We start from the raw sequence: 27545 nt of genomic DNA, 5'->3' as shown, positions 1-27545 counted from the left end.
ACATACCATCAATCGTAATCTCTGCTGTACCAGGAGTACTTCTTGAGATTACAGAAACTACTAACAAAAGCTTCATGAAAATGTTCCAATTATTAGATGAAGACAGCACCAGACAATCAGAACTTTTTAAATGGATTTTCTGCCACAGTCCATTTGCAGAGCAGAAATTCTAAACCTATTTGAAGGACATCTGCTATACCTATTTAGTCTATTTTATCTGTAATTTATCCAGAAGGCAAAAACCCCCAAACCCCAGATTCTAGAAATCACTGCCATCTTCTGTCATTACCATAGCACTTAATGTAGAAAAGTACTTTGAAGAACAAGTGAACCATATAAGAATACCAGTCAGCATCACTGCTTTTAAAGGAAAAGCCTTTATCATCCTCACCATCATCTGCCATTCTTCAGGGCTCTGCAGCTGAAGTATTTAACCTTTATTTCTTACATAAGAGAAAAAAAATTCTGTAGCAGTAGAAAACAACTGATCTGAATTCTTCTCCCCTGAAAGGTTAATAAAATTGTTTAAGTAACGTAATAAACACAAGGGCAGCGAGTGGGGTGGAGAGAGGGCACCACCCTGATGTCTGAGAGGAAACATACTCAATAAGCAGCATGATTTATTCAAGTGAACGTTTGCCTGAGAGCTACTGACAGGCAAGTGCAGAAATCATGGTGGAGCAGTCCCACAGCATGATTTCTCCAACCATAATAGAAAACATTGGCTCAGAACAGCTGATTTTTTATTCATTCTCTGTTTTCAGGTTTTGCAACCGTTACCGGAAACCTTACTCGTTTTAGTTCGTACAAAATTACCAAACAAGTGGAAAAATAATAAAGAGAACATGGTTCTGTGAAAAGACAGGATCATATTTTAAAAACTTAAGGTGTCCCAATAAGAAAAAAATTACTTGTCTTTGTAAGGGTTTAGCAGAGAAAAACTAATCACACACATAGTTTACTATACTTAGTGTAGCATTTACACATCAGGCATGCATTGAGGTTAACAATGTATCAGCAATTTTGCATAGAACCAGAACTCTTATTGAGGAAAATAAACCAGCCTTCTCCATCAAGAAATGACTTTCTGCTTCCCCAAGGAAAAAGAAATTATGCTGAAGCCACCTGCAGCAAGAGGCAATTGCGTTGCTTAGCCACAGCTGTGGTGAGATCTTCAAGTAAGGGACATCTTGATGTACAGTGATGAATTAGGCTTCTTCTCAATCACCTGAGTATAGCCCTAACCAATCCTCCTCCACGTTATTTCACTGATTTATTTCCTATTCTTGCTGGGCTAAACAGCACTTACACTACATAATGCAACAGCCTGCAGATCTCTTCTCAAACAACTCAGTTCTGCTGTTCTACTGCATGGGAACACCCACTTGTCAGTGAACAAAAAATACAGATGAGTGAGAGCCTGAAGAAGCAAAGGAAATTATCTCCCATGAACAAACTTACTCTAAAGAGAATTATGGTAACAATTTTTTCTATTCTTTTAAAATAAACACTCTTACAATTTCATCTGAATGATCCATGTGATGCTTATTAAGGTACCTCTCTGAAAGAGGAATTCAATCATTATGCCCCTAAATTCACCCCTAAGAGCTCAGTTTTATAAGAGAACACTGGATATTTCGGAGTGCTAATATTTCAAGCTCATGGGGAAAAAACCCCACAAATTAAGGATCTTGAAAAAAATCTAGTGCCCACAGAAGGCTATGCAAATACAAGTTAAAAAAAAGGTAGAACTATCACAGAGAATATCATTGTATTGTATAGCTTCTTCTCTAGTGCCATCTTGCTATCAAATGATTCCCCTCATAGCAAAAAACTTAGGAAAACTGTGTGTAAAGGAAGATGTCCTTCAATTTATTCTTGTATAAAAATGGTAAAATTTTAGTAACCAATATAATTATTTCTTAAATATCCATGTATTAGTTATTGAGGAAATTCATATTGTCCGAAAAATAAACGTGTAAAAAAACGTTACAACTTTTCCTTCAATTACTCTCTCTTGGTATCATCAACACATCAAAGCAAGAAAGCAATGAAACCACTATTTCATATGAAATTTACAGTATTTTTGTGCATAGTTGTTGATTTATATAAGTGAACTTTATACTGCTAGGCAACTCGATTAATGAAGGTTAAAAGTAGGCCAGTGATATAGGACAGTGGTTCTTAACTCAACTTGCATCCCTGCCTCCAGTTAGAGACATAATGTTCATTCCTCATATTCTGGAGCACTAAATAACACTGTAACTAGATGCAGAAGACAAGAATTATTCGACTTTATCCACCCTTGATCTTTACACAAAATTCCCATGACATCCATAGAACTTCCACAGCTGTACAAGGTCCATGGCAAACACAGCTTTCAGGATTTGCTCTTCAATAAATATCACAAGCGTAAGAGAGACAGCAAATGTTAACTCTTTATTTGTTTTGAACATATAAAGGTTATATGAAACAATGGAAACAATTCTTATTTATGAAACAATTCTTTTAGAGCCATCTTGTGGGGAAAATAAGCAATTTAAACCAACACATGTACTCTAATTGGTTTTCTACCAAAAAGATTAGTGTTAAGTATGACATCTTCTAGTACTCTTTTAAAAAAATAAATGTCTCAGGCAAACTGTAAACTTTATACAACATTATTTAATCCCCTAGAACATGAAGGAAGTGCGTTTCTGAACAATCACATGTTAAAAGATTGGTTCTAGATAGAAAATATATGTATCATTAAGGTAAAGATGCTATTTTTCTAAAGAATGCTTTTAGACCAGACGCTATTCAAACTCCACCCAACTGCAGCCCACAAAAAAAGCACAAAAACCTAGAGAAGCTGAGGTTTGTTTCAGAGCCCACTTGAATAAATTGGATAGAATTATTCAATCTAACTAAAATGCGGTATAAAAAAAGAAAAAGGCAAAATAAATCTAAATGTAGTAGTAGATTTAGCATTGGAACCTGAAAAGTTTTCGTTGTTAAACATCCCCTTAGCGCTGCCAATTTAAAATTTTTGTAATATTTTCAGGTTCTGAAGGACTTTACACCAGTTGTTTATAAAGAACTCATGATGTGACAGATTTCTGTCTGTATACACTTAAGTAAAGTACAGTCTTGGGTAGTCAATTTCAGTATATTCAAAAGTCATGATGCAGGCTTCAGCTACCTAGGGCAATCAAACATCAGTTGCTGCTTGATTTATCTGTCTTGTCTATGAAGCAAAGTGCTTAAATTTTATCCTAGAGAACAAAAGCGCACGTGTAATCCATATATCTTACTCAGTTTTAATTTATGCCCTATTAAAATACTTCATTTACATAGAACATTAAAGCGTATCACATCACATTTATCCAACACATAATTATCTTCTATTAATACAAAAGTAAAACAGAGTATCACAGAACACTTTTAGAAAGCGCACAATCAAGAGGTGTCACAGAATTATGCATTTTTTGGATCTGTTACAATCAGTGTATAGTATGGACTAGTAGGCACCTCTGTTGGTTTTTCTCCTTTATTTTAAATAAATACGGAAATTTGACAACAAAAAGGGTCTTATGATACCCAAAACCCCCGACAGCTGTAACTTAACAGAACACACTGGCACTCAGATGTACAACCAGACAATTTTGCTAAGGCAAGCACGAGTATGTCAACTTTTATTTTTACACTTCTACCAAACTTTGAGCGAAAGAAGGTGTACATGTGCGCTTACAACTTTGCTTCCTCTTTGAAGAGGACAGTGAGATCCGCGTCCTCCACGTTCGCTTTAAACTTTGGAAAGGAGCCCTGACTCAGGGGCACTTGCCTTAATGAGATTTTGGATTTCTTTGAATTTTGGATGTTCTTTATCAGCTACCAGCTGCAGCAATATGGCTTCGCTAGTAGTAACTATAATTCCAGTACGAGCGAGACGCTAGGAGAGAAAAGAGCAGAGAGGGAATAATGTGAAATATTTGCAAATGTGAACAAGTATACATTTTGTAAAAAAGATGAATAGCATTTTTAAAAACATCTCCTACTAATGAAAGTACTGCCAATTCTATTCCGGCAATTCTTAGTGGTATAATTTATAAAGCTATTGACTGCTTTGAGACTTTCCTGAGGCAAAAGGCTGCCCTGGATTACAACAAAGGTTTCCTACTTGGATTGGATTCTTTCCCCACCTCAGATTTAATAGGCAGCAGACCCACATCTCTTAATGTTAACAACCCTTTCCCCTTGCATGGTTCAGAGGACAGCTTTCTTCACTCTAATGCAGATATGAAAGGCTTGTAGGAAAAATAAAATAGCCAGGTCCAAGATAAAATAATTAAGCGAGAAATTGTAACAATTTCTCATTCAGTCCTTGTTACTACTTTGGCTTTTGGACTACCCAGTGCACTCTTAAAAATAATCTCTGGAGGCAGAAGGAAAATCTCTTCTACAGACATTATAAATCATACTGGCATAACAGCAGCTCTTTTTAACTGACGTTTCATTACAGCCTCAGTAATTCCGGAGTTAGTTCTCTCATGCTGCAGAACAAAACGCACAGAAAGCAAAACTAAAAGAGGTCTGCTAGATCTTTTAAGTGTGCAACTCAACAGAGCAATGCTTCACACAGCCCGAGTCACAGGACTTATTGTAAAGTTTCCGGACTTTTAAGACTGTGGTTGTTGCTTACATAGCAAAGTTATCCTCAGCAAAGGCCCCCCATCATCTTCTCAGCAATCATACAGGTGCTTTGGCAGTAAAACTCTTCACAGACCCAGCTTTCCCTCCACCATCCTCTACTCAGCTGCATGCTCCACCCAGTCTAATGCGATCCTGAATGAGCCAAGCCGGGGTAAGAGGGAGAAAATACAGATGCGTACGTACAGGTTTCAACTGCTATCACTAAATGGAAGAGAAGCTGCAGACCTTCTAGGACTTAGATCACTGTTGCTTAGTCGTTCAGTTACAAAGCAATTGCTGGGGAAAAGTTATTAATTCATATCTGTGAAATGCTGATTGAAAAAGAGAATGCCTTCTCTTTAGAAGCAAAACAAACCATAACATGCCAAAGAGGCTGGCATTGGCTTATACCCTATTTCTAGGACTAAATACAATTTAAATAGATTGCAGATCAGCAGAAATGAAGAGATGAATGTGCTAAGCATCCTGGATGATTTTCAAGGAAATTACAAGTTTTCTTAGCACACAGTCTTTGAGAAGAAGAAAATTATCAAGGATATGTTGCACCCACACTGCAGAAACAAGTAGAACAGATAAAGAACAGGAAAGAAATGCAGCAGCAACAGACAAAGCTTTCTCAATCCGAGACCAAGCAGCGATACAAGATATCTTCATTGGATAGGAAAGAGATTCAGAACAGCCACCACCTTCAACAGGTGGGCTGAATTATTTCACCACTGAAAATTTCAAGGGTTTTTGGTTTCTGAGGATTTTTTTGACTGCAAGTTTTTGCCTGCTGTCATTTTTAAGTACACAACAGAAGGGGAGACAACCTGTTATCCAGGCAGACATGAAAGCTTTGGTTATAAATGAATTCAAACTGCAATTAATAGTATACTTGCTCAGATGTTTGTCTCCAGCACGATCAAAACACATGTTTATGTGATGGGAAATGTGGAGAACTGAAGGAGCAGGGATGGGACTTATTTGAGGTTCCTGGAGAAGCTGGTTGTTTTCACTGCAAGGTCACTCTTTATCATCCTTGAGAAGTCATTGTGAAAAGAGAAAAGCTGTGTTTCTGTGAAAAGACAAACACTACACTCACCTTCCCAGAAAGGTAAGGAGAAGGATCCAGGGAACCCAGCTTAATAAATCTCACCTCAGCTCACCAGGTGTGGTGCAAATTTGCAAGTGAGACAATGTCAGATTCACTAATTAAAAGAATATGACTAGGAACTGTGATCTGTACGGTGAGACCATGCACAGCAGAGAAGGAGTTGCTGCCACATAACTGGCTTGCTCAACGCTGCAGGGCAGCAAATGTTCCCTGAATCATATTGTAATGGTGATACATGGGGTACCACAGCAAAACAGTCTCCTTGTGCTCTGTATTTGTTTTGCCTCTTACTGCTGCTGCGCCACATTGATTTGGGAAGTCCATGATTTCAGTCATTCCTGTACTCTGTGTGGGTCACTGTGCTCTACGTGACAGTCGACATTAGGTTTCCACTTAATCAAAGTCACGTGTTTCATCAATCATTATATGTTGGGGATTTCTCTTTAGCCTTTAATTCTCTCATTCATGAGGAGCAGAAGAAATTAAGTCTTCTCACAAGCTAGGAAAAAAGTATAACACGCTGCAGTTATTATTAGTTTCAATTTCCAAATAATTGTTAGGACCTGAGGCAATAACTGCAATACTTAATGTCTGTATCAGTTTTTGATTTCCCACAGTGATGCCCGCAGGCAAGTTAAGAGTGCACCATCAAAAAATCATTTGCATGAATTTGCTACCACATAGTTGTACACGCTTTTAAATCTGCTTGTTACATTTATCTCCACTTTCTCAACGTTTAGTTAGGCTAAGCTCCTAGAAGCAAGGGGGAGGGGAATCTTTACTATAATCACAGAGTCTTGAGATTAAGCTTTAATTTGCAATGATGAGGGAAAGCACAGGGAGGGACAGACATACAAGAAGGAGCTTTGAACGGGATCACTTACTGCACTTCACTGCGTTTCAAGGAATTTCAACAGCTGAATAAATACTGTTTGGGACAACAGAACCAAAAGCTTTGCAGCACTTTTACTCCTGCTGTACAGATAACACTCCATAAGAAAATATCCTAAAATGCTGCTGTTTATATAGAGTACTCAGATTGCACAAAACAATCACTTTAAAAATCCAGACATAGCAAACTGGGTTATGTATATTAAATCATAATTTAAGGAAGAAAAATCTCCCTGTTGGATGCTATTCTAAGAATCAGAGCACTCATGTCTTCTCAAATCTACATTTGTCCACTGCTTTGTCTTTAGAAATTCCTTGTTAGCTTACAGTAAGGAGGGAAGTTAACATACAAACCCAAGGTGGAGAAAGCCCTGACTAAGAAACTTACCTCAAGAGCAAACATTCTGTCCATCATACTTCTTGATGAGGTGGCATCAGCTACAATATGAACTTCCAGACCTCTGCCAATCAATTCCAGTGCTGTTTGCTGGATGCAGACATGAGTCTACAGGGGAGAAATTATTATATATATTATTATTACAAAACGTAAGTAACCGAACACCAAATTAGAGTACATAATTAATTAGAGTTCAAATACATATTTTTCTACCCCTGACATTGCTAGGGAACTCAGTGTGCATTTTAAATACCAGCTAAAACTGAGACAAGACCCTGCAGTTTACAAATATGTAATTTCAAATTTTATTATGAGATAATATGAAAGACAACACAAGAATAATTTATTCTGTAGAGGATAAATGAGCTCTTGTTAATATGAATTGAGTTGGGTTTTTTAGTTACAGGGAGCAATGCTTAGTATTTCTGTGGGCCAAAAGACATTACCATAAACCAGTACAAGAATGGCAAGGCACATACTTCTACTCCAAACAGGACAACACTGCGGACTCCAGGGATCTCTGCTAATGCTGCTTCAACTTCTGGCAACACCATTGAAAATTTTGTCTTGGGAAGCACAAGTTTAGCTCCTGTTAAATCAATTTCTTGCACAGTGCTGCCAAGACCTTTGGGATACTGTTCAGTCACAATAACTGGAATTCCTAAGAGCCGTGCACCTTGGAGCTGCAAGGGGGCAAGGGGGAAAATATATTAAAAAAAGGAAATTGTTTAAGAACAATAATCACAAAGACACTGTTATCACCCGAAACTGAGTAACCACTAAACTATCTGTGTATAAAATAATAGTTTATGTGTGTGATCCAAAACAAGAGAAAAACACGGGAACACACCAGTCGTTGACCCACGCTGATGATATCACCAAAGTATTTGATGGCAGGCCGGAATCGCTCTTGCATATCACAGCAGAAAAAAACGGTGCTTGAGGGCGTCAGGTTGCCCAAAGTAGTAATCTGAAAAAAAAAAGAAATAAAGATAATGTTTTCCATGGCAGTGGAGACCCTTTCATAAAAGCAGCAAAACGAGAGAGAGTCTGCAATGCCTCTGCCAGGTTATGGATTTATGTTAGTTCGAGTGAAAACAGGAGAAACGTTTTTCAAGCCTGATTTTTGGCACGTTTCTGAATTCAAATGAATAGCTGATAATGAACAGTATGGTACAGTCATCAATAAGTAACAGAGATTTTATTAGGTGGGAGACACAAGTCAGTGTACATGAAAACTTCTCAAGCCTGATGGGGCTGGAGGAGCGTGCTGCCTAAAGCACAGCAAAAAAAAGAAAAAGTACCAACAGTGAAACTACATTCTTCAAATTCATTTTACAATCCACAACTCTGGGAACTGATACAAAATCAGGATAAATTAAAGCTAAAAAAAATTCAGACTTCCACTTGCTATCAAATATTGTATGCACACATATTTTCAACACTTCCAGTGTGTAGTCAATTTGATTGTTTAAAGACATCTTTTAGCACAAGCCTGATGAAAGTCCAAAGGCTAGAATGAAAGCAAAGAAACTTGTCAATATTACAGAAACAGAACTGAATACATTTTAATGACAAAAGTAATCTCCTAGAGTTTCCTTAATACAGGCTACCAAGTGGAGTAGAAGGGAGGGGATAAGAAAAATAAATCAAACATTTAATTTTCTCATACTTTGAAAGAGTGCTTTGCATTTGCATGAAATTACTTGCTCTACCTGTAGAACCCGGGGATAGAGCTTCAGGTGGAAGCTACAGGGAAAGAAAACAGCTATATACTATCACTTAGTTGTCAGGCAACTCGAGAGAAATTACATCCACTCAGGAGCTTTTCAGCAGACTGATAAGTCAAATTGAATAAACAGCTCCTGGGAAGTAGCCATTAATTATATACACTTCATTTACTGCAAACTGAGGTCGTGATGTTTTAAGCTAAAACAGAATTACAAAATCTGTAAAATAATGTATTTCAGAAGAGTGCAGATGTATTGGGTTTCTGTGGCAAGGTCTTGGTAGTGAGGGGAAGCTGTCAGGCTGGCTTTTGTGAGAAGATGCCAGAAACAGCCGCAGGTCAGACAATGCCTATGCCAGCTGAATCCAAGATGGATCTGCTGCGTCAGTGATGCTGGTGACACCTCTGTGATAACATACTTAAGAAAGGGTAAGAAAACCACTGTGCAGCAGGTGCCAGAGCAGAGATTCCCTTGCAGCCCACGGCGCAGCCCATGGTGAGACATCTCCCATGGGAAGGACCCCATGCTGGAACAGGTGAAGAGTGTGAAAAGGATGAGTGGCAGAAGGTGAAGGGTTATGAATTGACCACAACTGCGCTTCCCCCATCCCCCCATGCTGCTTGAAGGGAGGAGATAGAGAAGCTGGAAGCAAAGCTAAACCTGGGAAAAAGGAAGGGATGGGAGAAAGGTGGTTTTACATTTGTTCTTATTTCGCATTATTCTACTCTGTTATTGATTGGCAAAATATTAAATTAATTTCCCCAAGTCAAGTCTGTTTTCTACATGATGCTAATTGGTGAGCGATCCCTCCCTATCTTATGCACAAGCTTTTTGTTGTATTTTCTCCCCTCTGTCCTGTTGAGGATGGGGAGTGATGGAGCAGCTTGTTGGGTAACAGGTGGTCAGCCAAGGTCTACTCACTGCATGGAAATTGGAAATCCATAAATACTAGTTCCAAAACTTCCACTGATTCACCACATCTCCTGAGTAAAATGCTTTTTATCTCAATTCCCAAGGCTAAAAATCTACAATAATTGCCACACCATATGGAATGGCCTGTTCAAACTGTTGGGAAAATTACTTGTGTAATAATTACAAATGTTAAATTCCCACACCTCTCAGATTCAGCACACTACTAACGCTGAAAGAGCAAATATTCATAACCATGGTTCCTCCAGTCCTCATGGGCCAAACAGCAACACTATTAATACAAACAGCTAGAGAGGCAAATGCAGAAACAACCAAAAAGTAGATGTTATAATACCGGACCCACTGATGCCACAGGAAGACAGAAGAGCATCAAAACAGGCATCAGGAATATCTTTCTCACCAGGAAGATACAGCTGCATTGAAACAGGTTAGCATGGTTGTGGGATCTCCATCCTTGGAGGTTTTCAGCATTCAGCAAATCAGCAGCTGATTTGATCAAGGAGTTAGGGAAGGCAATCTCTAGATACCCCCCCCCAGAAGACACTTCTGCAATTTTACAGCATATAATAAAGGACACCTGGGACCAAGAAAGATTTGACATAAAATTAAACATTAATAACTGCCTTGTTCTTGAACACCACCCATCTACGCACTTGAACAACGCAGAAACTAGTTGGCAGGAAGTACTGATGTAAAGTTCAACACCACAGGGAGCACCCACTGTGACCCATTCCAACTTTGGCACCTACTACCATAACAGAAGTCAATTATGACATTTAACTTTCCTACCACTCAGCAATAAAAATAGAATAATTGGAATAGACAATATTTATAAGTGTGGCTCCTACTCAGAAAATGTGTCATTTTGTCTTGGCATTTACATGACAAGCAAAGACTACTATTTCCTTCCAAAAATCCTTCCATCACTTTAAGAGCTGTACCAGGGGATGTTTAGGTTGGACATCAGGAAGAATTTATTCACAGAAAGGGCGATTAAATATTGGAATGGGCTGCCCAGGGAGGTGGGGGAGTCACTGTCCTCAAGGTGTTTAAGACTGAATGTAGCATACAGTGCTATGGTCTAGTTGACATGGTGGTGTTCAGTCATAGGCTGGACTCAGTCTCAGAGGTCTTTTCCAACCTAATTGACTCTGTGACTAATTTTTTTAAGATCATTTTGAACTACCACAAACCATCATGGATTATAGAGTAAACTGTGTGGAGTTAATTTACTCCCTTGATATACACCTTCCTATGCTAATGTAGCAGATAGCTCTACCATCCTTAGCAGAGGAATAAATGTGAACAGATTAGGAAGGTCTTCAAAAAGCTGCATGGTCTCCTTCTACAGAAGGATCAAACGAATGCACGTAATCTTCACAGACAGCTACTTGGACCTATCAGCAGTAGAGCTACTATAAAACCCAACACACAGCTCTGTTATCTTTACCTTTTGGTATCTTCTCACCCACAACTCCTTCGCTGCCATGTAAGAGTGTTATTTCCCGTTAAGTCCATGGTGAACTGGAAATGCAAGAGCATTACCATCTTCCTTCACATGGATAACCACGCACAAAACCTATTACCAAACCTCAGGATTCAGACTCCCTTTAGTCCTTCCCTGACCTTTCCTTATTCTAAAACATATCTAATTCTTTTAATATTTCTTCTTACAACTCAAATAATTTTCATAGTTCTCCCTGGGGTAGTTTTCAAATTGCAGTCTACAGTGAGGCACTCATACCTACTATCACAGCAGTGTTCCTCTGCCCATATTACTTCTCTGAACTAGCAGAGCCTCAGAGAGAGTCAATATACAGCCCTTGCAGGCCCTGTTTATTTTGTACTTTCCAATACACTATTTGCTCTTTTCATAATTGATGATACTTATACTGTTGAGGTGCATTTTAAACTTAATATCATCCCTTGAACTCTCCCTCATCTTTTGTTTGTGTAGCTTGTTATTCCTACATTTGTCGCTTCCATTTTGAACTGCATCTTATTTTACCTTGTTCCACAGAATATGCCAAGCTGGAAGGGACCTGCAAGGGTCATCAAGTCCAACTCCAGGCCCTGCACAGAACCATCCCCAAGAGTCACACCATGTGTCTGAGAGTACCATCCAAATGCTTCTTGAACTCTGTCAGGCTTGGTGATGTGACCACTGCCCTGGGGAGCCTGTTCAGTGCCCAACCACCCTCTGGGGGAAGAACCTTTATCTAATATCCAACCTAAACTCCCCTGGCACAACTTCAGGCCATTCCCTCAGATTCTGTCACTGGCCACGAGAGAGAAGAGATCAGTGTCTGCCACTCCTCTTCTCTTCATGACAAAGCTGTAACTGCAATGATGTCCCCCCTCAGTCTCCTCTTCTCCAGGCTGAACAGAAGAAGTGACCTCAGCTGCTCCTCACATGGCTCCCCACTTCAAGGCCCTCCAACTTGCCCTGAAAAGCCTGCATTCTGCTCGTTCAGATGCCTGCCGTTCCTCTCAGTTTGGAGCCTTCTGCAAAAACAGTATTTCTCCTAAATTTTGTTAATGACAAGGACAATGGAAAAATTACAAATCAATGAAAAAATTACAAACCAATCTTATAGAGCCAAATTCACTATTATTCTGATTTGACAGAGAAGTCCAGAAAACTGGCTGCCTATCCAGCCAGAAAGCATCTTCATTACAGACTTCCACTGAATCAATAATCCCATATGTTTATGTCAAACACCACAGGGAGCTGGAGCAAAAGCATTGTATCTGTTCTTCTTTAGTGTCATATTGGTTTACTATGATTTAATTTATTAAATCATACTCAGATTAATACCAGCAGCACTCTAAAATAAAACTTGTGTCAACTATATGTTTGCCAAATCGAAGCTTTTACAAAATCTAACACAAATACTTCTTACATTCATTTTCATATTCATTTCCGATTAACTTGCAGTCTGAATCATAGCAGAACATGAAGAAACTGAAAAAAATAGATGGTAAGATCAAAAAGTTGACACTTGCTGGTGTTACCTGGAATAGCAGATATGGGAAGGACAGAGTGCAGCAGAAAGCAGTTTGAAATTAATTTTCATAAACAGCAGCTAACACAGTCTATAAATAAATTCATGTATTTGCTGTGTATAAAGGAAAGGTTCCATTTACTGGTTCTTCAGTGTGCCACATAAATCCTACTAGTCACTGGCTTTCAAAGCCATCCTCCCCATCTACAGCAACACTGCATCAGGGACATGGGTCACCTCCACTTCACACATCCCCTGACAGTGAAAACTACTACCACCCACACTACACCAGTGCCACACCCTGCCAGTGAGCCAGGGAGGGAAAAAAACCTACACATGGGCTGGCATGCCAACACCTGTCTGATTTCTCTCAAGGCAGAGGCAGGCGGGGCAAGGATGGTGAACCACTACGGCCAGAGTACCTGTCTGAATCCACCCTGAATATAAGATCTACTCAACCACAACTACCTCAAAAAACTTGAATTCAAAAGGAAAGAAGAAGGTAACAAAAAAACCCCACAAAAGAACAAACAAAAAAACCCAAACCCACATCAAAACCCAAATTGCCTGAAGTTCCCCCCAACAGTATATAAGCATTTCCATTTGTTGCACTTCACCTCTCAGTCACCATGATTTTCTGTCCTCCAGCTGGAGGTTATCCACAGCACAAGAATAGGTACATCAACAAATGGACACGTAACCTGATGCAGCTCTTTTACCCAGCTAGAGAAGTCATCTCTAGGACCTTGTCCAGACCAGGATTTAAAGGTATGCTGCCATGAGTTACATACAGCTTTAAATCCTACTCTAGAAAAGGCCTAGGTGGGAAAGGAGAGGTATTTTTTCACATCTATTTCATCTCTGCTGGTTATTATTAATCAAGCAAAACTTGACTGTGATGAAGAACTATAATTTCAGCTTTACAAAAATATTCACCTATACTGCCTCTTTATCTGTACTTTCCCTGTCCAAACTCCAGGAAATCATTACACATACAAAATGAAATTTCCTCACAGTATTCGTAACGAGCAAGAAACTGGAAGCAAAGAAATAATCCCATCTGACATCACCAGTCACCTCATAAATCTCATGCAAAGGTTACCCACTTAAAGGGCAGAGCAGAGGATGTTGCAGCCTTGGTATTTCAAGGATGGGATAAAAAAGACAACAACAAAAAGAAGCTATCATCTGTTCTTCTCCTATATTTCTAAGAGGAAATCTGTAAGATTCAGTTGTACTTTCCTGCCTATCTTTCAAAGGAAAAAAAAAAAGAATAAATTCAGTTTAATGTATTTCAAGAGAAAAATAGGTTAAAAGTGTTTCAATTTAGGAACATAAATATTTATTTTATGCGAAGCTAATATGCAGCCTTTTATATGCAGTTCAGCATTTACAAAGGACAGATTTAGTTGGATACTCATGTGATGCTCCTATAGCTAAGGCAGTATAAAACTCTTCAACAAAATCTAAAATTACTAAAACGCGTGCTGCAGAGCAAGATACACAGAGTCTGGATTTGAAAAAAAAAAAATCCTCTTTCAATATTTTCAGTCCTTTTTTTCCCCTTCTTTAAGGTTCCATGTGCTGCTTTTTTAAAAAATTATTTATTTAGAAATTTACTAATGTATCAAAATCTATAACTGTACCCTAAAAAACCCACAAACAACTCCCCAGCAATTAATGCGTCGGCTTTTCTCCATCTTCAGAAAATGAACTTAGGTTCCTCAGTTAATGTTACTTCTATTTCCAAAGCATCTGAACATAGGAATATTAGATACGTGCAATAAGAGTGAAATTCTGTGTATAAATAGTTCTATTTTATTTACATTATCATGCAGCAACAGTTGAGTATTGTTCAGTAAGCGGCTTTTCACAAGACAGACGTGCCTGAGAGACCAACGTGTCTCAAAAAAACGTGCTGAAGAAGTGCTTTATGCAATGATGTCAGTAATTTTATCATTTTACCTTTAGTATCTTAAGGTTTAACAGTCTGTAAACAGAGAGCACAAGTGCTGCTGCAGAGAAGTCACCTTGAAATTATGACAGTGACTGTGAAATAGCCTCTCTTGGGTATGTATTCAAATGCTGCCCTAACTCCTCTATTGCACAGCTGTGATATGCATATAGCTGAGTTTTCTTTGGATATCTCCAAAGTGTTCTTCCTTACTGCTTCTCTTCTCCAAAGGCAGCTACAACATTACAGCAAACCACAATAATTTCTGTAGCACTATGTAACTGCATTTAGAGTTAGAAGAGATTGAAGTGGTCCTGCATCCCCCCAACCAAACTGTAAATATTTTCCCATTGAATCATTTAAAACACACAAAATCCACGAAAAGCAGATGTCTCCCTTCAGCTAGCACTAAGTCCCTCAAGGTGGGAGAGGCCAGAGGAAATGTCCCTCCTGGGTGCAAGCCTGTGGCTGGGGGAGTTTCAAGAGCAGCAGCCAGGCCGAACATCGCAGTGCACTGCACCCCATCAGCCTACCCAACACGGGGGGCCACTAAAAGTTTAAGTGGCTGTTTGGAGTCAGAACAGCCAAACCAAACACATGTACACAGATGAGGACAATACAAAGGCATAAAACTACAGGGGAGCGACCATCCCTGTACAGATCAAGCCTTGAATTCAGTTGCATGGAGTGGCTTTCCAAGGGCAGCAAATGGCAATTTCTCCATGAGATTACTGCCCCTCTCAGCTGCAGGGACAGGAAATTGAAACAGCCCAGTCAAACATCATTTGATGCTGACATTTCTTGAGCTACTGTAACAAAAGGAATCCTTCTACGACAGACCTGCATAGGAATCAAAACAGAAGGATACCTTTCTAGAGCTCACGGGCACTAGCTGCCATCTAGGGGGTTAAACTGCCATCTCCAGCCAAATGCACACATATATTTCATAAAACAAATGTATAAAAGCACTGAAATCATTGTCTAAGCATACAGATCCTAGCATCTGTGCTCTTAACTTTAAACCAAATATATCTTTCCAAATATACAAGTCTAATCACATCAGTGAGCAAAAGTTGTCCCTCTTGAAAGATACATTCAAAACAGTGATTCAACTGACTACGCCACACACCGAGTTGACAAACTGATGTTGTGTATAACTGCAGATCAAATATCAGGATGGGAGGGAGGGAGGGAGGGAGGGAGGGAGGAAGAGAAAAAGGGCACATAACAGTGGCAATGCATGAATGAACATACAGAAAGAAAGTATAATATTCCAGCTGGTAAATCCTAAAGGTCTTAAAAAGCACAGCTGTGTCTGTATCATACCAAATGTTCCCCAAACAGGTGATCTCTGAGCACTTGCCTGTGGCTTAAGGCAAACTGACTGACATCATTGTGATGTCTTCATTGTCATGTCTTCAGCTTATTCACAGCTGCTGAAGCACATCAAGGAGTAATACAAAAATACCATCTTTTCACATCAACAGTTGCTACTGTCACAGAAATGCAACAGTATTGGTGTAAGTAGGCAATCAATGCACGAAATACTGGTTCATCCTCAATTCCTGCAGTCAGTTAAAGCTCTGTAGCACATGTGCACCCTGGGAGTGACATATCCTTCCCTATCTCAAGACTGACCTTTCACACCAAGACCTAAGACCTATGTCCTGCTTCGAATGCTTGGGCTGCATTTACAGTTTCAGTGCAGAAGGCATCTGCAAGAGAGTCCTTGCAGAGTAGCGATGAGAAGAAAAATTCTGACCTGCAACACTATTACACGACCAGATTACACAGATTCTGTTTTCAAAATCCTTGTTTGAATTAACAGCCATACGAACTCTTTTTGCAAGTTGGAGAGACTGTCCCTTTCCAGATTCCCTGGTTGGGTCCCCATAAATTCTGTTCACAACACAGAAAAAAAGTTTTAAACTGAATATGATGAATGTATATGATGAGAATTAATAATAAATGACAAAATAAGTTATTAAACTAGTTTGGTCTTCTTATGTACGGTCTTTCCATACATAAAGTTAAGAAAGAACAAGAGACTCCAAAGGCATCCTTATTATACAGTGTAAGCAAACAGGCCACCTTGAGGGTTTATGGGTTCAAGACACTACGATTAACCAGGGTTTACAAACAGCACGAATTAGACTGTTTCTAAGACCATAGGGAGAAGACAAGCAATGTGTCAGGTTTCACGATATCACTTTCTCAACTATTTAGAAATGCTGTCTCGACAAACTAAAACTTCTTAATTATCAATTAAAAAAAGAATGCTCTGAATGAAAACAATAATGATTTGTTGCTGCGGGGATTGAGGGGGGGGGGGTTAAGCTTAACTCTTAGACACTGGGGAAAGGAAGAAGCAATGTGTTTCGAGTTGAACTATTACAGTACAACCTGCACCAGCCTCCGGTGTGCATAAAGGTATCTGCATACGAAATACACGAACTGCATCAGTCTGGCTCCCCGGTTTGTGGTCACAAAGCCAGCGAGCTACAAACCCGTAAATCGGAAAGAGTTTTTTGAGGCAAAGAGGGATACAGAAGTCCTGGCGACCTACGAGCCAAGATACCGAGCTCCAGCAGAGCCCATTTTACTTCGAGTTTCCACCTAGCAGCATTACCCCCGGTCAAGGCCGGGCAGCACCAGCCGCCTGTTTTAATGCAGCACACTGACTGCTTCAGCCACCTGACCGTTCTCCCATTCACGGCGCCAAGTTAAGTTCTGGCTCGCCGAAGGCAGAGCCCGGTTACCAGACGCGTGTGGCTCGGAGCGCACCTGCCGCCCGGCCCCAGGGAAGCACAAAAGTTTCCTCGGAGAAACCTGTTAAACGCGGGGGCTGTGCCGCGGCCCCAGCCGGCCCCGGGCTGCCCCCTTCTCCCCGGGAGGCCGTGGGGGGCTGCCGAGAGCCGCCCGGACAGCGGTCAGGGACCACGCACCTGCCGGCGGCCGGGGCTCACCTGGATCTGCAGCGGGACCAGGCGCACCTTGCAGCGCTCGTTGACCAGGAAGCCCTTGGGCAGGTCGATGTACTGGCTCCACTCCTCGGCGAAGAGCTGCACCACGAACTTGCGGTGCATGTCTATCTGGTCCCCGTACAGGCTGAGGAACTTCTGGATCAGCAGCTCGTAGCCGGCGCCGTGGGGCACGCTGGAGGGCCGCGCGAAGACCGAGAAGCAGAGAGGAGGGCACGGAGCCGCCCGCGCGCCCGGAGCAGCGGCCCGGCTCCGCCGCGCCATCTTCAGGGACCGCCGCGCCGAGCCCGCCAGCTCGCTGCGCGGTCCGCGCCGCTCCTCCTCCCGCCGCCTCCCCCCCGGCCGCCGGGCCGGTGCCGGCGGCCCCCAATCCCGGCTGCGGTTGCTCCTGCTCCTCCTCCCCGCCATGGGGCCCGGCCCTACCCCGCAACCCCACGGGGTCGAGCGCCGCCCCCGGGGGCGCCTTCCGCCGGGCGGGCACAGCCTCCGCCGCTTCCCGGCAGGGACGGTGCCTGCCCTGCTCGGCGCGGGCGGCCAGAGGAGCGGTCCCACACGCGGAACATCCGCCCTCGTCCGGCTCCCCCCGGAGAGGGTCAGGCGGGCCGAGGCGGGGACAGCGCCCGTGGGCGGCCCCGTCCCGGCAGGTCCCGGGCCGGCAGAGCCGCTCGGGACGCGGCGGGTCGGGAGCGCTCCGGGCGGGCCGCGGCCGGCGGGCTGCGGGCGGGCGGGCCCGCCTTCCCTGGAACCGGGGGAGGAACCTGTTGGTGGAGCCTGAAACGTGCCCGGGTTCTTCCGAGTCCCGGTCTGGGTGGGGGACAGCTGTTCGCTCTCCCGGTGCCGACACCGCCTGCTGAGTTTTCGCACGAGGCTTTCTTGGGAAATGTCGGGTTTGAGCAGCGGGACGTGCCCGAGCGGCTGCACGCCGCAGCTCCGAGCCTGCAACTCCATCCACTGGTGAGGAGAAGTGAGCAGGATACAATACCTCTCCCAGTTTTGTCCTTCCCAGCTTCTACCGTATTTTATTTTTGTTTCTCCAAGAGAGATGGCAGCTGGACTTGCTGACCATATTTTGGGGGGAAAGATCTAAGTAGTGTGCTACAAACATAAAAAGAAAATCTTCTCTGTTAAAGCCAAGTGTATGTTTTCATGCCCTATTCCAATGCAGTGGCACCACCATCAAGGTTAATGCATGTCTGCCTAGCTAAATACCAACAAACTGAAGCACGAAGATAATAAAAGGGATGGAGCACCTCTACTAAGAGGAGAGACTAAGAGAACTGGCACTGCTCAGTCTGGAAAAGAGAAGGCTTCAGCGTGATCCAGCTGCAGCCTTCCAATACCTGGAGGGCCTACAAGAAAGATGTAGAGAGACTTTTTACAAGAGCATATAGTGAGAGGACAAGGGGACTGGCTTTAAACTGAAAGAGGGTGGGTTTATATTAGATTTGAGGAAGAAAATCTTTAAGAGTGGTGAGGCAGTGGAACAAGTTGCCTCTGGAAAATGTGGATGCCCCATTCCTGGAAGTGTTTAAGGCCAAGTTGAATGGAGCTGTGAGCAACCTGGTCCAGTGAAAGGTACTCCTGTCCAAAGCAGGGAGATTAGAGCTAGATGATCATTTAGGTCCTTCCAACCCAGGCCGTTCTGTGATTCTATAAACGTTGTTCTCAGGGTTTACTGATGTCAGAAGTGTGGAGCTGTCACGTTAACCCTCATTACTTAGTTGGTTAGAGCGTGGTGCTAATAATGCCAAGGCTGTGGGTTTGACCTCTGTAGGGGCCCCTCACTTATGAGTTGGACTTTATGATCCTTGTGGGTCCCTTCCAGTTCAGAATATTCTGTGATTCTATTCTGTGATTCTATACAAATGTCAATATTATGTTTTCACTAGTTTGTTGGTTTGGGGTTTTTCCCTAGAAAATACACTGCTGGTATGATTTGATTTAAAAATTGCAAGCATATGTAGTCTTTCACAATTACTTATTTACTCACCCATATATTCACCAGGCATTCACTGAAGCAGCATGAAGTGATTATTTCATACACTATCCAAGAAGCAAATGTGCAATGGTGCCTGCACATTACAGGAAAAACATGCAAGTTATACTGTGTCTAGGCAGAAATTACATATATTAAAGTTTTTAAAGGATTCAATCACAAGTCTAAAATGTACATGGATTCTGCCTTCTCTTACTGACAGGGAATTCAATGTATTCATATGGAGTTTCCACCTTTCTGAAGGAGGTAGAGTCGAACTGATTGTATTCAGTCTAATGGAACACATCTTTGTGATTAAAGAGTCAAAACACAGGAGATCCTGTCTGGGTTCAGTTTAAACACTTAATCTTGTTCTGCGTGTGACAGTATTGAGCTAGGAAAAAAAAGAAATTTTCACCTCTAAAAATATACACTTAAGAGTATTTGGTGGATTATATACAACTCTATTCCACCTGCCAGCTATAAAAATATCCAGTAGACAGGGTTCAGGGCTTATTTTAATTTTTTATCCATGCTTACTGTTCTGCTGATTTAATTTATTGTTACAGACAGTCATTAATGCTGCTACAGTAGAGGCATACAGGGTGAGCAATTTTATGGCCTAGTCATTAGCTGACTTGAATCTGTTCAGTTCTCCGAAAGAAAAGGTGACAAATTGAATACCCACTGAATTCTATTTATTTTCTGTGACTTAACCTGGTTTCCACTTCTTAATTTATACTTTATTTTAATTGAGTGCAGTTCTAAAATTCAGTATACTTTGAAAACATAGCATGGATAGTGGTTCTGTTGATTAATAGTGCCTTTTAAATGGGCTTTCTTTTTCCCTTATAGCAAGAGAGGTAGATCTGTATTAACAAAATAGGCCATAGCAAGTTCTTACCATTCTACCACTGCTGTCTACAGTGAATACATTTGAATACAAATTACCCAGTTATTATGCAGAATACATAACATATTTTAGTAAGTTGGCCAGATTCGGGTTTACTTAAAAAACAGAAAAAGTTTTTGCTAACAGGATGAGGTTTATGTAATGGCAAGGAATTGGCAAGGCAGTACTCACACTCATCCAAAATCTGGGGGAGAAGAGACTCTTCTACTGCGTCTGGCCATTACTGCCCCTGTTGCCCCTCAGGTCAAGGAACAAGCAGGGGGATGGACCCAGACACACAGACTGGGGGCCTGTCCTCCCTCCCTCCCTCCCTCCCTGTACAAGGTCTCACAGGCAGGGGAGCACAGTTGCCAGATCCCTGCACACACATGAAGGCAGAGGCCACCAGCTGCTTTTTTACCATGCAACTCATCTCTCCTTACCGAGTGACACCTAATCCTAGCCTGTATCAGTGCCTTAACTCTGCTTGTGTCATGCTGTACCACCTTGGATCTTTTCACGTTTCAGTTTCTCTTCCCCTGCAACTCCACAGTCAGTCTTTTCACAGGTAGTTTAATTTTTCTTCTGAAACCGCTTAAGTCTTTTTGAGTAGCTGCCTGTTCTTGGATAGTACTGTCCCACAGAGGAAGATGCTTCTGATGCAAGCAGATCTCAGACTATTAATTTTTCCAGCCCCAACTCTGGTCATCTTCAGTTTTCAAGGTATCAACCTGAGACACAGACTTGGGAAGGGACACTTTCCAAGCACCACCAGCTGGAGGTTAGTTGGATTCACTGACCTTTCATGTGTCTCTTAATCATGCAGCAGTGGCTGACCAGGCTGCCTTTAATTAAGTTGCAGAGTTATTGTGCTATCACAAAGATGAGATTCTAGCCCACCTACAAAATACAGCATAGCATTTTTTGCTTCACAGAAAGAAAAGAAAGTACAGTGCACTACACAGGAGAAATGTCGGATGATCTCCGTTACATTGGCCTAAAATATTTTAACTCAGTGTGAATAACACAAGTGAGTAAGAGCATTTGCAACACATCTCTTTGGCATTTTGCATTGCAAGTAATGTCTTTTATACAAGAAAGAAAAATATTGCTTCTAGTAGAAATTCAGTGTTAACTGATCTTCAACCATGTCTTTTTTTAAGAAGCTGCCAACCTCATGCTTACAAGCTAAGCATATGCTGAAGTCATGAAAAAGGGGATATAATCACAGCAAATACACCTCTTGGGTGGTGCGTACTATAAAGAAATTGATGGAAAACTACTCAAGTGTTGGAGATTTTAAGTGAAAGCCAAATTTCCTTATTCCAGGTCTGAAGCATTTATGTGTATATTGAAGTCTTGCTACCAACAAGTCTATTGGCATTCTGCTCAGACACAAGGCCCTGCCAGCCACACGGGACCTTCCCTTCCTGCAGCAGAACTGAACAAGGTCATCTGAAATCAGCCTCTGGAAATCATTTGTTTGTTTGTTTTCAGCTGTTAAGGAGCATTTCCATCAAGAGCTAGGATCGATAAGGTGAGAAAGAGGGAAGCTTATGCAATGCCAACGGTAAGGAGAGAGTCACTGTGAGTTTTCAGAGCAAAAGTTGAACTTCAGAGCATTAAAATGTAAGCTTCTTGTAAGAAAAAAACAGTTCAGTATTCTAACTTTCAAATAAGGGTTTATCAGTTTATCAGTTCAAAGTTTCAGAAGGGTATTTCTGCCTGATTTATTTTACTTGTTTGTTTCAGTCTGTCTTTGGACAGCCCATTATATGGTCATCTTTGTAGAATGAAACACAATGTCAAACTGAATCTACTAAAATTATACACTCCCCAAAGTACTCTGTTAAAAATTACAGTGCAATCATGCATAGAGAGAGCTCTAGAGAAAAATATTTACTCCTCTGGTGATGCCTTCTCAGTGAGCAAAATGTGAATGGTGAGGCGTGTCCTGCAGTAAACAGATTTGTGTTTTGAAAGTCCAAAGTGCACAGGTAGCTTTAAAATCAGAGAGAGCTGACAGATTTCTTAAAGGTCAAAATCCTCTTTGGCATCACCACTGCCTGGAATTTACGCATCTCCAATAGGAAGGAAGTCAAGGAAAAGGTAACAGCCGTACTACTGTGCTTCATAAACTCGTATGCATAAAATATAAAACTGCCTTTCTATGCAGATTCATTGACTTTCTATTGTGTTTGTGTAACCCATTCCCCTGTGATATTTCAGAATTATTTTCATCTCATGTCCAAATTACTGCTTTTATTCCCTATGAGGGCATGTTGCAGATTACACTGCTAGAGCATTGCCACAGAAACCTTTGTTAGAGCTTGCACCTTGTCCTGCAAACCTGTATTTAAGCTTACCTTGTCGTAGCAGTGTATCCACATTATCAGGCAGTTCAGCACCAATAGCTTAGTTTTGCAGTCCCAGCTTTGCAGTTTTACCTGAACTCTCTATTGACTTTAATATATCTGGCTAGATCTGCATTGTATTTTAAAACTACCCTTGACACTGGGCTTCCGGGCAGATTTACTTGCTGTCTGTGCTGCATACCTGAGGTGTTAGGTTTGCTTCTAATATCACCTGCCATGTGGTACCTTGAAATAAAAAGCACATTACTGGGATGGATCTCTGACCATCCTCCGATTTTGGAGCTTGATAGGTGTTTTAAAGCTCCTCTGTTAATAATTCAGTACCGTGTCATTCAGGCCGTATTTTAATATCCTAAATTCCTGTCACATATAACAGCACTTACAATAGGATAATAAAATGTGACAGTGGTAAATCAACAATAAAATGTTGATTGACCAGAGATCTAGGGATTTGTCAGGCAAGTCTAGGTTCCCCAAGTAATCAGGTTTTTCACACTTCGAACAGATTTTCTCCTGCACATGAGGTGTTTATTCATGAGTGAGTGGCTGCCAGATCAGATTCCTTCCCAGTTTTGTTTCCATCTCTACTCTTTTCATCGTGCTTTGGCATTCTGTTTCTGTCCCCAACTATGGTGGCTTTTGCTATTGTGAACAACAGCTGTAATAAATGTATACATATGTGACTTTCCATCAGTACACTGTGGTAGCCTTTTCCACAGTGGAAAAGGGACATTTGGTAGAATGAGACTCAGGGACATTTGGTAGAATGAGAGTCTTCTTCCACAAATAGGAGTAGTTCAATTTATTGAATTCTATTGTCTTTTTAAGTGATGTGCATGGAATCACAAATGCTGTTCATTTTCCCAAACTATCACTGTTTTATTACATTAACACCTAATTGTAAACTGTATGACTTTTTTGTAATAACTGAAGCAGTAGTTTACATATACTGATAAAAGAAGGAAAGCACTTGATGCATTTTAATAGTCAGAACAATGAAACTATTCTTCAACCATCAAAGATGAGTTGAAATTTTCTCTGTTGTCTCACTCTGAGAACAGAACCAAGCTTGCAATAACTGTCCTTTTTCTCTCTAGTTTTACATACTTCTTAGTGAGTTCCTTGAGGACATTAAATTCAACCAAATGGCATTTAAACTAAAAAAAAACCTCAAGGAAAAGTAACTAATGGTATGTTTCCTAATACACCTGTCTTTATGGGCTGCAAAACCTTCTGAGCTGCTTGTTTTGGAATTCTAGAAGTAACTGAGTGTACGTGAAGGGTTTGCTGTGTAAAAGCAGGATATTCCACCAGGAAAATACTGCTCAGGCACTGGGGATGGCAGCAAGCCAGTCGGAGGCAACACATCAACCATCAGGGATGCAGTGCTGCAGCAACCAGAAAAGCAGAGCAGTTCAGGAACAGCCCAGTCTCTAACAATGAGGCAGATCCAAGGGCAAGCCAAGAAAGCCAGGACAGCAGGTCAGGGTTAGAATCAAAGAATTGTAGAATGGCTTGTGTTGGAAAGGACCTTAAAGATCATCTATCTTCAGCCCCCCTGCCCTGGACAGAGAGACCTTTCACTAGACCAGATTGCTCAAAGCCCCATCCAACCTGGCCTTGAACACTACCAAGGATGGGGCATCCACAGCTTCTCTGGCAACCTGCTCCAGTGCCTCACCACCCTCACAGTAAAGAATTTGTTCTATATCTAATGATATCTAATATCAAAGCTAATCCTACACTCTTTTCAGTTTAAAACCATCACCCCTTGTCCTGCCACTACGTGCCCTTGTAAAAAATCCTTCTCCAGACTTCTTGTAGCCCCCCTTGAAGTACTGGAAGGCCACGGTTAGGTCACCCTGAGACTCTCCCTGCTCCAGGCTGAACAATCAGAATTCTCTCAGCTTTTTCTCATGGGAAAGGTGCTCCATCCCTCTGATCATCTTTGGTAACCCTCCTCTGGACTTGCTCCAGCAAGTTAATGTCCTTCCTTATGCTGAGGGCCCCAGAGCTGGGTGCAGTGTTCCGGGTGGGGTCTCACCAGAGAAGAGGAGGAGGGCAGAATCACTGCCCTCACCCTGATGGCCACCTTCATTTTCTAGTTAACATACCTGTAGAAGCCCTTCCTGTTACTCTTTCATCCCTTGCCTGCTTTAGTTTGAGCTTTACCTTGGTATTCCTCACCTTCCCCACCCCATCCTACACAACCAAACATTATGCCAGTACTCTTTCCAGGTTACCTGTCCTTATTCCTACTGCCTGTGCATTTGCTTTTTTCCCTTTAGTTTGACCAGCAGTTCCTGACTCAGCCGTGCCGGTCTCTTGCCTTCCTTGCCCAATTTCTTGCTTGGAATCATCAAGCTGTCTGTCAGGGCTCAATGATACCTGTAACATCACTCAAAGGCCTGAGGTTAGAAGCAGAAGCAGCACCCTGGCAAAGGCAGGAAGGGAGGACCTTGAAAGGCAGCTTACCTCTTCCCCTGCAGTTGGGTGCCAGACCCCCATAGAAGCAGCGTGAAGAGCCTGTTGGTGCACACAGAGTTTTGACAGGAGGTCTGTAGCTGTGTAGCATGAAGCATGAAGCCTAGTTTTGGCAGATACATCATCAGGTGAACAAATTAGCCTTTAAAAATATGAACAGATTCCTGTCGTGGTTTCACCCCAGCTGGCAACCAAGCACCACACAGCCACTCAGTCTCTCCCCCACCAGTGGGACCAGGGGGAGAATCAGAAGGGTAAAAGCCAGAAAACTCAGGGCTTGAGATAAAGACAGTTTAATAGGGAAAGCAAAAGTTGCACACAAGCAAAGGAAACCAAGGAATTAATTCACTGCTTCCCATGGGCATTCAGGTGTTCAACCATCGCCAGGAGAGCAGGGCCCCATTACATGTAATGGTGACTTGGGAAGACAAACACCATCACTCCAAACACCCCTCTCTTCCTCCTTCTTCCCCCCACTTTTTATACTGAGTGTGATGTCCTATGGTCTGGAATATCCCTTTGGCCAGTTTGGGTCACCTGTCCCGGCTCTGTCTCCTCCCAGCCTCCCATGCACCCCCAATTTCCTCCCCAGCTTGGCAGTATGAAAAGCAGAAAAGGCCTTGGCTCAGTGTAAGCCCTGCTCAGCAATAACAAAAACATCTCTGTATTATTATTTCAACCCTGTGTTCAGCACAAATCTAAAACACAGCCCCATATTAGGCACTGTGGAGGCAATTAATTCTACCCCACCCAAAACCCAGCACAATTACTTAGAGCTAAACTCCATAGTGTTAGTTTAAATGCAATCAAATTCTTACCCTCTCTGCTCCTTTCTCAGAGTGAATAGCTACCCAAATAAACAAGGTGCTTCTATCACATTTTGCCTACACATTTTCTCTTGACATGCTTTCTTCTTTGTCAGGCTCTGACCTATGCTGGAAAGTGCAGTTCCACTCTTATGAGGTATATCAGCCAACTGTAAGACAGAGGAAAATGTTAGAGATTTTTGAAGAAATATCTTCTGCCTGCTCTTTTACTGTCGGCATTTATCTCCATTCTGTCTATTTTTAAATCAGTCACCCCACTCCTCAGTGTCCCAGTTCTAAATATTTTATTTGAGGATGTAATTTACTAACTCAAGAGCTCTTTCAAAAGCTTTTGAGCTTGATTACTATCATTTGGAACATCTGCCTGACAAACTTCTGCATTAGCAGAATGTGGGTTTCATTTCTCAGGGGATTCATGGGTTTATTTCCAGGAAACCTTAATCCATGAGTGATTTTGCATAAAATAATTGTCCTTTGCCTTGGATGGGTAAAAAGGTAAATTTTTTTTTCTTTCATTTTTTTTAATGGATTAATGGAACATAAAAGAAAGAAGAGGTCCAGAGTACAGCTAGCTATTTTTAGCTAGCTTCTACTGTCAGAATCTTGAAGACATCAGAATGAATAGCCTCATCATCTCTCCAGGTCTGCCACCACCTGTGGAATTAATAGATTATATTCATACCAGCAAAGCTGAGTAGCAGTTGACCTGTTTTGCAAACAGATTCATAAATGTGTCTGAGACCTTTAGTAGTTACAAAACTGTTTCTTGAGTCTGGCTTTATTGCTGCAACATCCAAGTAAAAGCAATAGATGACAAAAAGTGAAGAAAAAAGAAATGCTTTTTCTTTTGCTTAAAGATCTTTGTCTTTGGGGGGATTTCTACCACTAGTAATAGGGTTTCTGTTACTGTTTGTTCCATGATGGACTGTAAAATAAGTATTTGTTGAAAGTTAGGGCTAAAAAAGTCATGAATTTGGACGAGATCTTATTAACAAAGAGCAATGCAATGGAATATGCAGGGATAATATTATCCCCCGTGTATGTTTCAGTGGGTTCAACTGAACAACATTCTGAGTGTCACTAAGAGTTTCAATAGCTGAAATCCTTTCCATTTTTCTGTATAACCTCTGGGGGTTAGTTCAAATGGCTACATGTTTTATTTGGGGTTTAGAAAAATCACGGGAAAGCAGAACTCCAGGGCCAAATGCAAGATTATGGCTTTAAGCTGTATTTGTTGCCAGGTGTGATGCCCTATCCTCTGCAAGAATTTGCAGTAAGAACCTCTGTGATGACCAGCAGCTTCCAGATGTGTTGGA

At 41.6% G+C, this 27545-nt stretch overlaps 1 protein-coding gene across 1 annotated transcript; it reads right to left on the bottom strand.

Annotated features, from left to right (window-relative positions):
- Positions 1-2426: 2426 nt before the first annotated feature.
- Positions 2427-17947, bottom strand: ISOC1 (isochorismatase domain containing 1). Its single transcript, XM_018086182.2, has 5 exons — positions 17662-17947; positions 7927-8046; positions 7556-7759; positions 7068-7184; positions 2427-3931 (listed from the first exon to the last, which is right to left on the bottom strand). Exons 1-5 carry the CDS (start codon positions 17938-17940, stop codon positions 3785-3787), a joined length of 867 nt encoding a protein of 288 aa, XP_017941671.2. The 5' UTR covers positions 17941-17947; the 3' UTR covers positions 2427-3784.
- Between the last annotated feature and the right edge of the window lie 9598 nt (positions 17948-27545).

The sequence above is a fragment of the Manacus vitellinus genome, unplaced genomic scaffold (genome assembly GCF_001715985.3).
Source record: "Manacus vitellinus isolate BGI_N305 unplaced genomic scaffold, ASM171598v3 scaffold_9_pilon, whole genome shotgun sequence".
NCBI lineage: Eukaryota > Metazoa > Chordata > Aves > Passeriformes > Pipridae > Manacus > Manacus vitellinus.
This window is presented reverse-complemented; position numbering and strand designations above follow the sequence as displayed.

Excerpts from the sequence above, each read along its gene's own strand:
- ISOC1 (XM_018086182.2), bottom strand. The coding sequence starts at position 17,940 with ATGGCGCGGCGGAGCCGGGCCGCTGCTCCGGGCGCGCGGGCGGCTCCG. Across the intron at positions 7,760-7,926 it reads TCAGCGTGGGTCAACGACTG|CTCCAAGGTGCACGGCTCTT; the intron begins GTGTGTTCCCGT and ends GCCCCCTTGCAG. Across the intron at positions 7,185-7,555 it reads TTGTCCTGTTTGGAGTAGAA|ACTCATGTCTGCATCCAGCA; the intron begins GTATGTGCCTTG and ends TCTCCCCTGTAG.